This window comes from Phaeoacremonium minimum (genome assembly GCF_000392275.1).
Source record: "Phaeoacremonium minimum UCRPA7 unplaced genomic scaffold PA7_03_scaffold_555, whole genome shotgun sequence".
NCBI lineage: Eukaryota > Fungi > Ascomycota > Sordariomycetes > Togniniales > Togniniaceae > Phaeoacremonium > Phaeoacremonium minimum.
In genome coordinates, this window is record NW_006921457.1 from 116949 (window position 1) to 131944 (window position 14996).

General features: G+C 50.6%; 2 protein-coding genes across 2 annotated transcripts; one reads left to right on the top strand and one right to left on the bottom strand.

Moving 5' to 3' along the window:
* Positions 1-9695: 9695 nt before the first annotated feature.
* On the bottom strand, positions 9696-11376 carry UCRPA7_7785 (putative transcriptional adapter 2 protein; the record flags this gene model as incomplete). Its single annotated transcript, XM_007920308.1, has 2 exons — positions 9696-11141; positions 11284-11376. 2 exons carry the CDS (start codon positions 11374-11376, stop codon positions 9696-9698), a joined length of 1539 nt encoding a protein of 512 aa, XP_007918499.1.
* A 1564-nt stretch (positions 11377-12940) lies between these two features.
* Positions 12941-14365, top strand: UCRPA7_7786 (putative galactose-1-phosphate uridylyltransferase protein; the record flags this gene model as incomplete). The annotated part of the gene is made up of 5 exons (XM_007920309.1): positions 12941-13041; positions 13116-13167; positions 13226-13361; positions 13431-14081; positions 14139-14365. 5 exons carry the CDS (start codon positions 12941-12943, stop codon positions 14363-14365), a joined length of 1167 nt encoding a protein of 388 aa, XP_007918500.1.
* Between the last annotated feature and the right edge of the window lie 631 nt (positions 14366-14996).

A 14996-nucleotide genomic window follows, 5' to 3' on the forward strand; every position in this document is an offset into this window, starting at 1 on the left:
TGGGAGCCCTAAAACCTCCAGATTGCAAGTGCAAAAGAGCAACAGCACCTGTATATCTTGGCACATACGTACATACAATACATACATACATACATACACATACATCTGGCCGCAGATACGTATTGGATGTCACACTCTCTTTGTCTTCTCAGCTACAAATCCAGGCTTTCGAGGCTCTGTTTACTGGGATAGTTCAACGGGAAGCGCACTTGAGTAATCGGGTTATTGGTGTGCGCGCGCTGTGAACGAATTCTGCCAAAAACGGGAGTAGACATTGGGCTCCGTCTCGTTTCTGTTCTCAATCCTCTCTAGCTCTCCTGTAGCCAAGAAACCATGTCCTGGTGTCCGCTACACGATCTAAAGATCCGCACATGTTGCCATGCCGTGTTCTTGGGGATTTAGTATGAGAATTCAAGTTTTTGTAGTCTTCGTCAAATGTAGAGTCGCTTGCGATACTGCCGGACCTGTAGTCCTCCAAATTACCCGTCAACAGCGCGGTTCTTGTCCTGCAAGTGGTGTTTCGGTCAAGGACCCGATGATGAAACAAATCTCTCTGGAACAAGCGTCGCAAGTCGAGAAATTTCTGAACAGTACCAACGATGCATTGCGTGGGTGATTAATATAAGGGCCCAGACTTCAAGTGTCGGCGTTCGGTCCCGGTCGCTGCCCACGTATGTACGACGAGCCCTACACTACACCCAAGAATAGATATCGTTTCCAAATTTCATCACTCTTGATTCCTGTCGGGCTCGTCCCCGATGATCATGATCGACAAGGTAAATGTTCTCGATCACGGACATGACGGAGGCGAAAACACTTTACCCGGCATCTTATTGCTCTGTTGGAAGTGGAATGCCTCCCGTTTTGTGCATGACAATTAACCCAGCGAGCCCAGTTACCTTGCTGCTGGCGCTGCCCCGAGAGAAGCCGAATCAGACTAACAGGGGATATACATTAATTGCAATTTAGCCTCTACAGATTAATTTACTGCTCAACCCCAACACCATGCACCATTCCTAGCACTGCTTCTGCCCAGCCACGGTAGCATTTGATAAACGCACCGTAGAGCCTCCTGCTCCAACTATACTCGCTCACAAATCATGGTGGCTAAGCGGCCCCCTCACGTAATTCGCCAACACAGCGACCGTGGGTTGCAGCCCGTCGGCCCAGATATCAGGCACATTGACTTCATGGGGTTGGGGTGAGCTGTCATATAAGAAGCAAATGTGCCTTAATAGCTCGCATGCGATTTATCTACCATGGCCAGAATCTTAATCTGATGAGTCTTTTCCACAGCCTCCCTATGCTCTGCGAGAATTCCTGCAGTGCAGAATGATATCAATCGAGAGAAGTTCGCGAAGACCAAGCGAGAAATAGCATCGCATATATGGGGGCCTTTGACGAGTCAGTGTGGACAGAAAGGTCATGAAAGGGCCCGCTTGAACCCGCGAACCCTATAGAAAAGATAAATATATACACAATCAAATCGATGTTCTCGAGAGTGCATTATGAATTTAGAGCTTTCGTCATTGTTCGGCAATGGTAACACGAACTGACCAGTAGCCTGAAGTATGCATCACTCTTCAACTTTGCAAACGTCAGCATCAACTAGCCCGAACCAACTATTTCCGCGGGTCAGGTGGAATTTGTCAGCGCATTGTCGTTAATGGCGCCGTGCCGTACAACCTATGAGTAACGTTATCACTAATATGACTTTATTAGTTTTCGAGAGTCAATTGAAATCATTCACATGAGTCAAAGGCTGAAAAATGACGTGGACACGCCCTTCAGTGTTTTTCTCAAGAGACTAATGTGGGCATGAGTAACGACCTCTCAACTAGGAATGTCTATTGGATCGCGAAGCCCATAGATGCATTTGAAGTCGTATTTAGGTAATTCTGTCATGTCAGAAAGTCACATGGTGCATGACAGACTTGAATACAAAAGACATGCCATTAAAGACTCTTCCATATTTATCGAAAGTCAGAAAAGGTCATGTCGACAACGCCTAGGATTGCCAAACTCATTTGAATACAGCTAGCATGGCTGCTTCTAATGACCTTCTTGCCATTCACGGATGGACTGCAGTGCCTCGCAACCCCAGCGTGGTTTTATCTGAAAAGCCATACATTCATCCACCGAAACCGCTGGCTGTGAAGGATATTGCGTTCCCAGTCAAGGATGCAATTGTCGCAAAGGTTCAACAATATGCTCAAGAAAAGCTCCCACCACAGACATATAACCATTCAATGAGAGTCTTCTATTTTGGTATGACATCATGATTTGACTGTCCTGGTCTCAGCAAGCTCTGAAAGGCAGAATTGCCTCTCATGGCGCAGATTTCAGAATGACTTAGGTTGACCGAATCAGATCATTTGCTAACATACTGAAACACCATTTAGCAACTGCTATTCTTCAGCAACAGTTTCCCGATCATGCTCAATCACTTTCATCTGTTACCTTGGCACTAACGGCTTTGCTTCACGATATTGGCACAACACACGAGCACTTACGAGCCACCCAGCTATCTTTCGAGTTCTATGGAGGACTACTTGCCCTTGACTTGCTTGGCAAGCAACTGGATGTTCCACAAACTCAGGCGGAGGCAGTGGCAGAAGCCATCATTCGTCATCAAGACCTAGGCGAGACTGGTAAGATCACATTTCTTGGGCAATTGATCCAGCTCGCGACGATTTATGACAATATGGGTGGAAACCCTGAGCTCGTTCACACCGATACCAAGATTGATGTTAACAATACTTTTCCTCGAAATGGGTGGAGTAAATGCTTCCACGACACTATCAGGGAGGAAAATGGTCTGAAGCCTTGGGCACATACAACTGCACTTGGCGAGGAAGAGTTCGCCAATGGGGTATTGAACAACAAGTTGATGGCCGAGTTTGACTGAGCATTCAATGCCTCGGTTCTCAAAGCTATTGTTTCTACCTATACCACCATATACCCCTCTAATGTTAAACTCTAATATTGTACTCGGCATGGATGAATTAGACGTGAGTTAGTCGCTTCAAACGAAGCAACTAGATTCCATGGAGTTAGAAAGTTGGTGAAATTCTGTCTTCCGCCTTATTCAGCATCATATCTCGTAATTTGAAAGACCGTAAGGAGCCTGTCGATGGACTTCCTCGAATGTGCGAATTTTCGGCGTTCAGCTTCTCCATGGTTGCCCGCCGGCTCCTGGCCGTGGCAACCGTACCTTGTGAGGGCATTGCGCTGTTATTGGTTACACGATGGTTCAACCTGCTTGACATAGATATAAGTGCCGCGGAAGGATCTAGTGGCGGTGTACGTCCTGGAGATGGAGGGAAATGGCCATTGCCCGGCAATCCTCCATATAGTGAGCTCTCGGATGCGCTTGTGTTGCGACGGTTCAAGCGTTGCTTGGTGATCATTTCCTCAACGGTTGGTGAAGCACCCATTGCAACTCCATGAATGCCCAGTCCAGCGGCTGGAAGCAGAGCATTACGGGTCGGGGAGCGACTTGATCCTCGGCTTGAGGGGGGCGTCGGTAAGTTTGCAAGTTGGGGCAAGGAATGGTTCAAAGCAAGCTGGTCCAGATTGAGGGGCATCGTCGGTAACCTACTCAACCGTCGAATGGTGCGCATATTCTTTTCAATGAAAGTAGACATGCGGTGCAAGGCATTTGTATTCTGCTGTGATTCAAAAGCCGTCGTGCCATTTGGTGGTGTGTTTGACCGCGCCGTGTGTCTCTCATTAAGAGCCATAGGTTTTGCATGAACAGGCATTGCGGTGCTTTTCAAGCTTTGTTGTATCTGCGTGAAAACATTGTCAAACTCGACAGTGCTCATATCCTTACGATTCTGGAATGGTAGCGTCGAACCAATGACTGCTTTATGGCTGAGAATGAAGAACGAGCCGTCCCTAATCCTGCGCCTGACAAGATTCCATCTCGTCCTCGCTGGATTTCGCTCTATTTCCGGCTGATAGATGGTGTTCTCGGCTAATTTGGAGTAGAATATCTCTAACCGTTTGCCCATGCGCTCTAAAATCTGCATCAGAAATGCGCAAACCGCCGCGATGCGTTGCGAATCGGACGAGGCTTCGAGGGTCGTCACGGTATCGAAGGCGTCCATGCCGTGGCATGCCTCCTCTCGTATGTTCTCCAAAAACTCCATATCTAGCTTCACAGACTTCATTGCGTATGACATGATGCCTCGCTCCTGGTGGCGTGCGGATTCGCTGCTGCAAATGAATTTGCCGACCAGGGACACCTCCTTCGTCGTCGCCACTGCGTCAGTAGACGTCTTTGCGCGCGCAACAATTCCCAGTATGTCAGGTAACCTTGTGTCACTTCCATCTGTGGTTGTGTTTGCATTTGCGATTGCAAATGACAATTTGAGAACGAGTTCCTGGAACTTGGGACCAAAGAGAGCAGAAAACCCGCCTTGCAACAGTCGTGACTGGTATTGGTAGAAGGTACGCACACCGATGATGTTGATCATATTTCCCTGGAACCACAACTTATTTGATCCCAGGATCTCATCCATCTCAAACTGTTGGGCAACCAGTGTCTCGACTGTTGTGCGCAAGTAGTCTGCCCAAAGATCATAGAGAATCCCAAGCTCTTCACAGCCGTGATATTCGGGCTTTGGTGTCAAATGTCCGATGAAGTACTTGGTAAGCAGAGACGCCACCTCGGGGTTATTGGTATGAGCAAGGTTGTCAAAAGACTTGGTACAATCGACACCAGCATTAGATTTGATGATTAAGGTTCCTCCAGGGTGCATTGGAGTGAAATCCGTCACGTCGTACACGCTTCCATGAACAGCGATCCACATTCTTCCACCTTGTTGGTGGCCAGTGTGCATCGCAAGCTGAGACAGAGGTATCGTAGGTAGATTACAAGGAAGTGGCTTTGGGCTCATGAAGATATCAAGCATGAAACGCCGCTCTGCGAAAGCCGTATTAAGGATCAGGTCTGTTGACTCCATTGTGGCTGTTCGGTGATTATAAATAGCCTTGCGTATGCCATTCATAACAGAGTCAAAGACCGAAACAGAACCACATACGTAAAGATATCCGCCAAGGCCACCCTGCTTCTTGGACATGACCAAATCACAGACTGTGGAACCCTGCTCCGCAATCAATGCATCGATATAGCGAGGCTCAGACGGTCTCTCTACGAGATCTCGGAGTCTGTTATCATATGCAAGGCCTCTCGAATCGCGAGAAAAAGCCAGGTGAACTTCCATCAATCCGGCGTTGACATAGTGACGGAGTTCGTCTTCGTAGCAGAACTTTTCTCGTGACTGAACCCCAAGATATAAGATATTTCTCCCGACAGAGTTCCCGGCGCGGGCTTGCCAGAAACTTCTAAAAGGCGCTATTCCACTGCCCCCCGCAAAGAAAGCACACGGCGCAGCACCGTCAAGAGGCAGTTGAAATGCGACAGGTCGAGATACTCCAACAAGTAATTCTTCTTCTGTTCCAATGAAGTCTTCGGGAGATAATGTGGGTGGGTTGAGAAATCCGCTGCTCACGCCACATCTAGGGGCCTCATGTTGAGCAGGAAAGATCCCAGAAAGTTTGTACTCTGATCTTGAGACAGTAAGATCAACGGTGCTGGGGAGAAGTCCCTTGGGGTAATTGGAAATGGAATATGTCCGTGGAACCTCGATTGGTATCAAATCGCCAAGCCATTCCAGCTGTCCATTTAAATCGAAAGCACGGTCCCAGATGTGTGAAGGCGTGTCGAGAACTGCACACTGTAGCAAGTCGCCAAGAGACCCCCTGACCGGCCACTCATCTGTGGCAAGGATTTGCAGGACTGTATTAGAAGATGCTCGAAGCATGCTGTGAACCTTGAGGACGAGGTCTTGTGTGAGTGGTGCTAGGTGGCCACGCCGCAGGATATCTTTGACCTTGATTTGGGGTGTATGTGTTCTGAACTGCGAGGTGAGGTGGTTGTCCAGCACCGAACCGAGGTGCTCCGCGAAGCGTGTCCACTTCTTATCCAGAGACACTATTGTATCAAGCATGGCATCCAGACCAAGAGCAGCAGCGACTTTAGCGCACTCTTCCCAACTATTCAAAGGCATAATTGCAAGTCGATCGCCTGGCTGGAAGGTAACGCCTGTGTCATGAATATCAAGCGATACCAGAGCAATTGACCTGTTGGGGTCAGAATCGACATAGGAGCGGCTGACGATTCGGCTCTTGTATCGGCACTCCTCGAAAGACCCTCTCATCTCGTGAGGTTCGACCGGAATATGGCCCCGATATGGTTCAAGTCTTTCCTTCATGGCATCAGAAAATTGCTTGTGGACCTCTTCCCAAGGGCGACCTGATGTATCAGTCCCTCCTGAATTTCCGTTAGTCTCTGTGCGGCCAGTCTTTGACGCCACTTCGAGAATCCCAAACACTTTGTAGCGATGCGCACCCATGAAACCGCGCTCGCCTGTATAGGCCTCAATGATTCCATCGAGCACACCTTTGAGTCGAGGGTCCCCAGATTGCTCTACAAATTCCGGAATACGATAATGATACTCAACTGCAGCAATGAAAGCCCTTAGGTTAGAAGGTAGCCATGCTCGAAGATGCACACCTTCCGCCCCTAGGAAGGAGTCATATTTCTTTCGTCCCAGGAAGGCATCCATTAGCAGATAGGGAGGAAATTGAAGGCCAGAAGCTGCCGGGCATCGTTTGGACAGCGGTGCAGAGAATTTGCCCCATCTAACCCACTCCGTAGCCGAGACGTAGTTGTCGCCAGAACTTGGATTGGTAGAGATGGAATGGAAGGCATTGGGCATTCGCTCGAGTATTTCCTTCAGTCTAACCATCTCCCTCAAAAGCCCATCGATATTGTGGTTCATGACGTGCTCCTGACAAGCTGCAATGGCATCTGGCCCGTGTTGAAAGGATGCTGGTTGATGTATGCATTAATTAGTCATTCTTTGCCAAAGCCTTTAAGGTCTAGAACTCACCCGCAGTGTCTGCACAGCCCTTGAGGAAGGCGATCTCTGTCCGTTCGCCAAACATTGGCCATCTTAGATCTGTGTTGTCAAATCGACCTACATACGGATGTATCGAGGTCGGATCTCGGACTTTGATATTGTATGAAGCTTGGTCGAAGAATGTGAGATGTGGTATAGAGCGACCCATTCGCCTAGAGATTTGATAGTATGGAAGGCCAATAGTCTTTGGGATTCCCACGAGTTCTTCCACGAGATCATCGCTCATCTCGACGAGCGGCTTCGTAGCCATAGGTTGAACATTGACGCCATCGGTCCCATCGTTTTTGTCCTCGTAACGGTAGATGGAACACAGCATGCCCAGAGCGACTAATGCTGCCCAGAGCGCTTGATCCGGTATGACATCGTCTGTTCCCTCAACGAGCGGCAGTGCAGCTACAGATTCTCGTACTCGGCCACGAGAGACACACCCCGGCATTCTCTCGCAGAGGTCAGACCAGACACGTCCTGGTGAGTTCGCGAGAGCGCCTGCGGATTCATTTGCGTCAGGGGGACAGAACCCATATTCAGCACTGAGATAGCCGTCCTTCCATCCAGTCCTCCGACCAATTTCCTCCGCTCGCAAGACGACTTGTCTCGCCGGTGCACCAAGTGCGACAGCGAGGAGATCTTGGTCCGTAGCAACCAAAGTATCGATCTCACGGTTTTTCATGCCATTTATCTGGCTGCCCAGTGGCATATCTGTATATAGGATCTCGTTGATGGCCTTTCTTTCCCTTGCCCGTAGCCACTCGTCAACATCCACGCCGTGAGGTATCTGAAGTAATTAAGATAATCAGTAAGGAACTGTGATGTTAAATGGTAACGACTCACATCGAACGCTGCATGGATGTCTCCCGGTTGCGTGTATCCAGAGAAGGAGCATCCTCGGGGACCGACTCGACTACTGCTCCGACTTATACCAGCAGGACATCTCCCGGCGACTGAGCCGGATACTGGACATGATCTCTCTGACATGATGCCGTACTGTTAAATATTACGAAGACGATAATGAAGTGATAGAGAGAAGATAGCTCGAATGAACAAATATGTTCACTGAAATAAGGCCACCTGGGCAGAGAAGAATAGCACCGTCGAGGTGGAAGACCCGCAACCAGTGCTTACAAGGCAAAATGAAGAATATAGCGAAGCAAAGGCAATGTGCTTGCCAGCAAGGCAGCTCTGAATAGAATGACCAAAAGGACAATAGTTGAGTTGTCGGCTGCCTCAAGTGCAGATGAAAACATAAGCATATGCCGAAGGCTTTAACCTTAACTTGAAGCTTACTACGCAGTAAGGACGCGTGCCGAGGAGGCTCCTCGGGACTTGCACCCCTGGAAGCCAAGTTCAGGGTCGGCTGTCTTGGGCGTTTTGGTGGTCTGAAGCCATCCCAACATTGGTTCAGGGGATCTTGGCAACGGACCATTGCCGGGTCTACCTGCCAGGCGCATGTCCAGAAATCCGGGGAACAAAACAGCTGCGAAAAGGAGGCGAAGAAGAAATTTACGTAACACTGTCAAGTGAAGCGAGATTTTCAAAACATGTAGCCAATGGCGAATGAAAGACAGTGGGACATTTCCCTCAAAACGGGGACAAACTGACACGCCGAGACGGATGGTGATGTCGCAGCTTCAGCCAAGGTCGTCTTGGCCCGTGGGCCTGATGCGCCCTGTTCTATTTTCATTTTTTCTCTTTCAGGCGGCTCTCTAGCCCACATCCCGTGCCTTGTCTCCAGTTGTCACTTAACTTAACTATCATGTTGCGCAATGCCAGCGGTAAATGAGACAAGCAGCCATCGGTTGACATCGTTCGCACGGGTAATCAGCTCATACATGGAATGTTGTCAGGTTCGTCTATTGTTGATCTTGCACATTGGCAGCAAGCTTAAGATACTTGCTGGCTGGCGTCCTTGACCTGAAGGTATACCTATGCATCAATGCAGAGAAGTGAAGTTTGGTTCCTGATCTACAGATCTTACCGCGTTGATCACATACTGCATCCCATGATGTGCTGGATGGTCTCTCGCCTCCGATGATGATGAGACGGCTGTTTGCACAGCCAGCCCAGAGCTGAGGCCAAGTGGCCATTCTAGACCCATCACTGTTACAAGTGTAGCACAGACCTTTATCCACTAATGTCAGTTTCCTGAGCGACACCCACCTGATGAAAGGAGTGGTGACGAGTCGTGGAATGCAGGAGCTCTCTAATCTGAAGAAGCAGGACTAGGTTGGGGAAAATGTCACGCTATAGTTGATGCATGTGATAGGGTAAGACTACCCAACATGGGGAAGACAAGAAATGCAGCACAGATAGTGGTACAGACAATCTTGACTAGAATGGGACGATAGATGCCACATAGTAACCCAAGCTTGCAAGCAAAACCTCCATTATGCTGGCTCTCGAATGGATCTGGCCATGCCCACAACACAGCTGGAATCAGGAATATCACGTACAGGTGAAAACGTCAAGAGTTGCTGATACGTCATTTTATTGATTGATCATGATCACACCAACACCTCAAGTATGCCGTCTTGAGATGTTTCTCCATAGAAAACGCCATTTACGATGTATGCACTCCCAGAACGCCTCCGCCTGATCCGTGTCAATGAGAACGTTCACCGCCAGTGTGATGAGATCTTCGGCAAAGACCAGATACAGTCATGATACAATAAGTCACCGCCAGATGAGATAAAGACACCCAGCAATTCAAGCCTTGCCGACCCAACCGGCGTTGATGAAGAACTCGAAAATTCTCCCGCCTTTTTGTGTTTCCAGTCTGCAGATCTCCTTTGCTTGCTTTTTCTTCAGGGTACCATTGCCTTTGAGAGCTTCTTTTAGAATCTGTTCCTTGATCATCAAATATGGTTTCGGCTGCAACCGAACAACTTCACAAAGCTTGGCCTCTTCGGGTGTGAGAAGATGTAGGTCGGGCGCGTTGTCCTGGCTAAGACTTAGTGGCTGCACCCCAGATAATGGTTGCGGCACGTATTTTTGCCGCGCAGGCGATGCTGTGCCGTTTGCGACTACGACACTGCCGCCATTGACCGTGCCATTGACATGCGTGCCATTTGGAAGGCTCTTGGTATCTCCATTGCTGCTTGCATCCCCATTTGTGACGCCATTGACCGGGCCTGGTCGAATAGGCAGTTCGGGAGCCACTAACAAGGCAGCGCCGCTGGGCGGTTCAGGTGCTGCTGGTTGCTTGTTTCTTTGCGCGGATGCCAGCCGCTCGCGATCCATGGAACCCATGGGTATCTGCTTCTGAAGTCTTTGTGCCTTCTCCTGCTCGTACTTCTCGCCGCTACGAAGGTCGCCGATACGCATACTGCGCCATTCCTGTAGCTGAGTAATAGCTTGCCGTAAATTCAGTTCGTCAAGGAGCCCCTGGCAGAAGGACTCAAAGTCGTCGTGATTCATCATGCGCGCAAATGGCTTAGCCTTGTTAAGAACGTCTCGTTCCTCCTTTGTCCGCTTCTTCTCAACCTTGCTATTTTCGCGGTAGTCCAACAGGTTGTGCTCAAAAATCACCTTCTTTCTTTCAACACGCTGTGTGAGTCGACAGTTGTAGATCTCCATGACAGTAAGTTTTAACTCCATCTCTGGCTCCAGCTCTCCTGTGCGGGGGTTCAGGCCGTCACCAGGGTCAAACTGCATGAGTTGCACCGCCTCTTCAGCTTCGTTCGCATACTCTGTCTCAAATTCCAAACGGCCAGGCATATAACCCTGTATTTCGTGGCAGGACGGGACACTTGCCGTGGGCTTAGTCTTGGGTTGCAACGCCGGCGCGTTCTTCGCCGCCTCTCTGCGTTCCTCGATTCTTCGCTTCTTCCTTGCCTGGAATTCCTCCCGAGATATTTCATTGGCAAGCTCCATGTCGTGGGGGCTGCATCGTTTTGGGAGGGGAAAACTAGGCGAATCGACATAAACTTTGAGATAATGATCACGGACTTCGTCCTTGTGTCGATAGCCGCCGATATGGTCGGCGATGTCCGCCCATGAGCCCAGACCATAGATCTCGGCGCCTTCCAGCAGCAGCAGCTCCTCGTCGGCGCCCCATTCCGGGTCGAAAATAGGGAAGGAGTTCTGTTCAATGACCCGGTAGGGATGTGACGCGGGCTGATGGAAGTTGCTTGATTTGCCCTCGGAAAAACACTGGACGCAAAGATCGTATTCGTTACAAGCACTGTGCGCACAACGTATGCGAACCTATGAAAACAAGGCGTTAGAAACCTGGCTGTAGGGCGCGGACATAGTTGCTGATGTTGTCGTTCTGAGGTGGACTAGAGAGACCTACCGTGGAGGTAATGTCGGCAGAGCACACGTCGCACACATACTTGACACCACCCTCACCGCCTCGAGCGGCGGTCTTCTTCCTGATGACACCCATGATGAAGTCGGGCGCAGGTAGATGACCGGGGTCGGATGGGAGGACAGCGAGGCTGATGAGTATCTAGGAGGCGGGTAAGGAACGATGCCAGTGCATGAAGGGCCTCATTCAACGACGCGCACTCAGTCAAAAGTGATGCGACGCGTAATTTGATGATATTGGATCATATGTGATGGGGGATCTGATGGCAATTCGCCTTGCTGTGATGCGTTGATGTTGAACCCGCCGTTGGAGGCGACGTGATGGCCCACTAACGTTGTCAGCGACAAGAGGCGGAGCGCACGGGCCAACTTACTGCGGGTGGAGTGTCGATTTGGGGGAAAGGAAGCGGGGCGGAGATTTTTTGTGATGTGCCATCTGCCGCCGCCTGCCACCATCTGGCAGACCACAGACCACAGCCAGTCAAACATTAACCCCGAATCACGTGCTGTCAAAGTACCGTCCTACGAACTGATAATATGCTTACACGTCCTTGCTTATGACAAGACATGACAGAATCCATACCTTATGCGGAGAGACGCATATTCCACCAGGCATAGGGGCGAAAAAGCGTTCCTCGGTAGAAAAATGCCAGTCTAATGCTACAACAATCCTATGTGGATTTGTCTGTGTGTGGCAGTGTTATTTTGTGTATCATTGCTCGGACCCGACCGGACCGAAGATTTGGCTAACGAAAGACGACTTGGCCAGGCTTTTCTGCTTGGAGTCTAGGTGTAGAAGCTTACCTAAAATCCATTGCAGGCGCAGAATTTCGGCGGCTCTACACGGAACCCTGGCCTGCCTAACTGAGCTTCCTGCAAAGCTTTAGCAATCTACGGCTGGACGGACGGCGGCGCAATTACCGGCCCAACCGTTGATCGTGATCGCAACCCGTGCACGGTCCATGGCCGGCGCTCCGGTGCATATTTGGCCGAGCAGCGCAGTCGAACACCCGGCACGAAGCGGACCGTACAGAGCTGCCATAGTACAGTAGCCTTCCGTTTAGTATTGAACTGCTCTGCTTCTTCCGCTCACTTCGAAACAAAAATAAAACTCTGACGAACGGTAGCAGGGGATGCAAAAGTAAGGTTGATTCTCATGGCAAGTTTTTACGGCCAACCATGGCTTCTATTTACCGAATTACCAACTTCGACTCAGTTGTTATCATCTATGGCTTACATGCGGACTTACTGCACCTATATAACGTTACTTTGCCATTGGCGGCAAGGCGTGGCGTGTAGGGGCCATATGTGGGCAGACGGGACCCCCGTCTTTGACGTACCTAGATAGCACTAAAAAAGACTGAATTCTGTCATCCCGTCCCATAACGTTGGCGACCCCACCAGCCCACCTTCAAATGCTTGCAGATCGATCACCAGTTTTGTGTGTCCAGTACAAATCGCTTCCTTAGGACCTTGACTCTCTCTCCTTCATGTTCTGGGATAAGCACGCATATATATAGTCATATCTCTAACGGGCAGCTATCCCCTGGGTACCATAGCTCATAGAGCCACCTTTCTCTTCCGCAATTCGTCGTCTACACTCTCTTTTGCTACAACACCATCCGTTTACGAGGTAGCACACCATGCCCGACAAGATTCTCGATGACATCTCGCACCGCAGGTTCAACCCCCTGACTGGTTCCTGGCTGCTTGTTTCCCCCCATCGGACAAAGCGCCCCTGGCAGTAAGTCGCCCATTTTCTCGTTTCATTCCGAGGCCATGCGTCCCCGGAGTTTCGTGACGCTGACTGTCACGTAGAGGTCAGCAAGAAGCCGCAGTCGCCAACAGTCTTCCAGAATATGATCCAAAGGTTTGGCACCTGTAGCATGCCCCTGACTAGTACATATGTGAAGTCTGACTAGTTGTAGTGCTACCTATGTCCTGGGAACAAGCGCGCACAAGGCGACTCCAACCCCAAGTACGACAGCACCTTCGTCTTCGTGAACGACTACAGCGCTGTCAAGGAAGAGCAACCGGGGTACAAGTCCGAGAACAGCAGCGATGGTATGACGACCACATTGCCGTAATCCTACACACAAGGGAGACATGCTTACTGGCTTCTTTCTACTCCAGATATCGCCTCGCTCCTCCTGCGAGCCGAGTCTGTCACTGGTAAATGCTACGTTCTCACCTTCAGCGCGAAACATCACGTCACGCTCGCCGACATGACGCCCCAAGAGATTCTGCCCGTCATCGAGACATGGACGCGCATCTACGCAAGCCACCTCGCGCCCTCGAACCCCCTGTCCGCAGTCGCTTCGAAGCTCAGCCTCCTGCAAAAGCCGTCCGGCCCCGAAGACACAGTCGAGAAGCCAGCGCATCAGTTGCGATACATGCAGATCTTCGAGAATAAGGGTGCTGCCATGGGATGCAGCAATCCCCACCCGCATTGTCAGATATGGACGACGAGCTCGCTGCCAGAGGAGCCCGGGAAGGAGCTGGTGGAGATGACCAAGTATCGCAAGGCTCACGGTGGCAGGCACCTCCTGGCGGACTACGCCAAACTGGAGATGGAGAAAGGCGAGCGTGTCGTCTGGCAGAACGACGCCTTTCTGGTTGTTTGCCCCTGGTGGGCGATCTGGCCGTTCGAGGTCCTCATCATCGCCAAGCGGCATGTCCGAGCATTAGTCGACCTTACAGACGAGGAGCGGCTGCAGTTCGCCGAGGCCATCCAAGAGGTGACAAGGCGATATGACAACCTCTTCGAATGCAACTTCCCCTACAGTAAGTAGCAGGACTCATGATATCTGCTTGCTGACAGTCGCTAACACACTTGTGTAGGTTCCGGCATCCACCAAACGCCGCTGGACTGTACCGAAGAAGAGGCCGAGAACAGCTACTTCCACATGCACTTCTACCCGCCGCTGTTGCGCTCGGCGACGGTGCGAAAATTCCTCGTGGGATACGAGCTGATGGCGGAGCCACAACGAGATATAACTCCCGAACAGGCGGCTGCTCGACTGAGGGATCTGGGCGGAGAGCTGTATAGGAAATCACTGGCCAAATAATTGTATTATGGACGGCCATGAATAGAGGCTGGACTAATCAAGCTGCGGGCGTCTTGGCATCTAGACTTTGCATAAGTAATTACTATTACATGTTTATACACCATGATGGCTACCAACGAAGCGATTGGCACTAAATCGAATAATAATTCGACACTCCGGGTCCAAAATGGCTATTTTCTCACGGCCTTTTCCCTCTGATGCAGCCGGGCGCATCAATTCGAGACATAGTTGTGATACTGGAGCGCCATCCAGATCGAGCCTCCGAAGCCGGCTCCCAGCGGGAAGAGATGCTCCCAGCCGGGCCGGACGGTCTTGAAGACGAACAGCTCGCCGGAGTAGTGGGTAGCGGCCAGCAGATGTGTCAATAGCGAGAGCTGGTAGAGGACGGGGTCGCTGACGTTGTATGCGCCGTACAGTCGGATGACGCCGGTGATGAAGGTCCAGGTCCCGAACAGCCGGGCGGCAAGCGGTGTGAGCTGGTCCCGGGCCTTGTCTTCGTCTTTGCCAGCGCCGGACGCCGGGAGAAGCTTGTGGACGCTATCTTCGGGGTTATACGTTGCGGAGGTCTTGGGCAGGGAGTTGTTGGGCACAAAGCGGCCGTTGTAGATGCGCCGAGTGTAATGCAACGTCA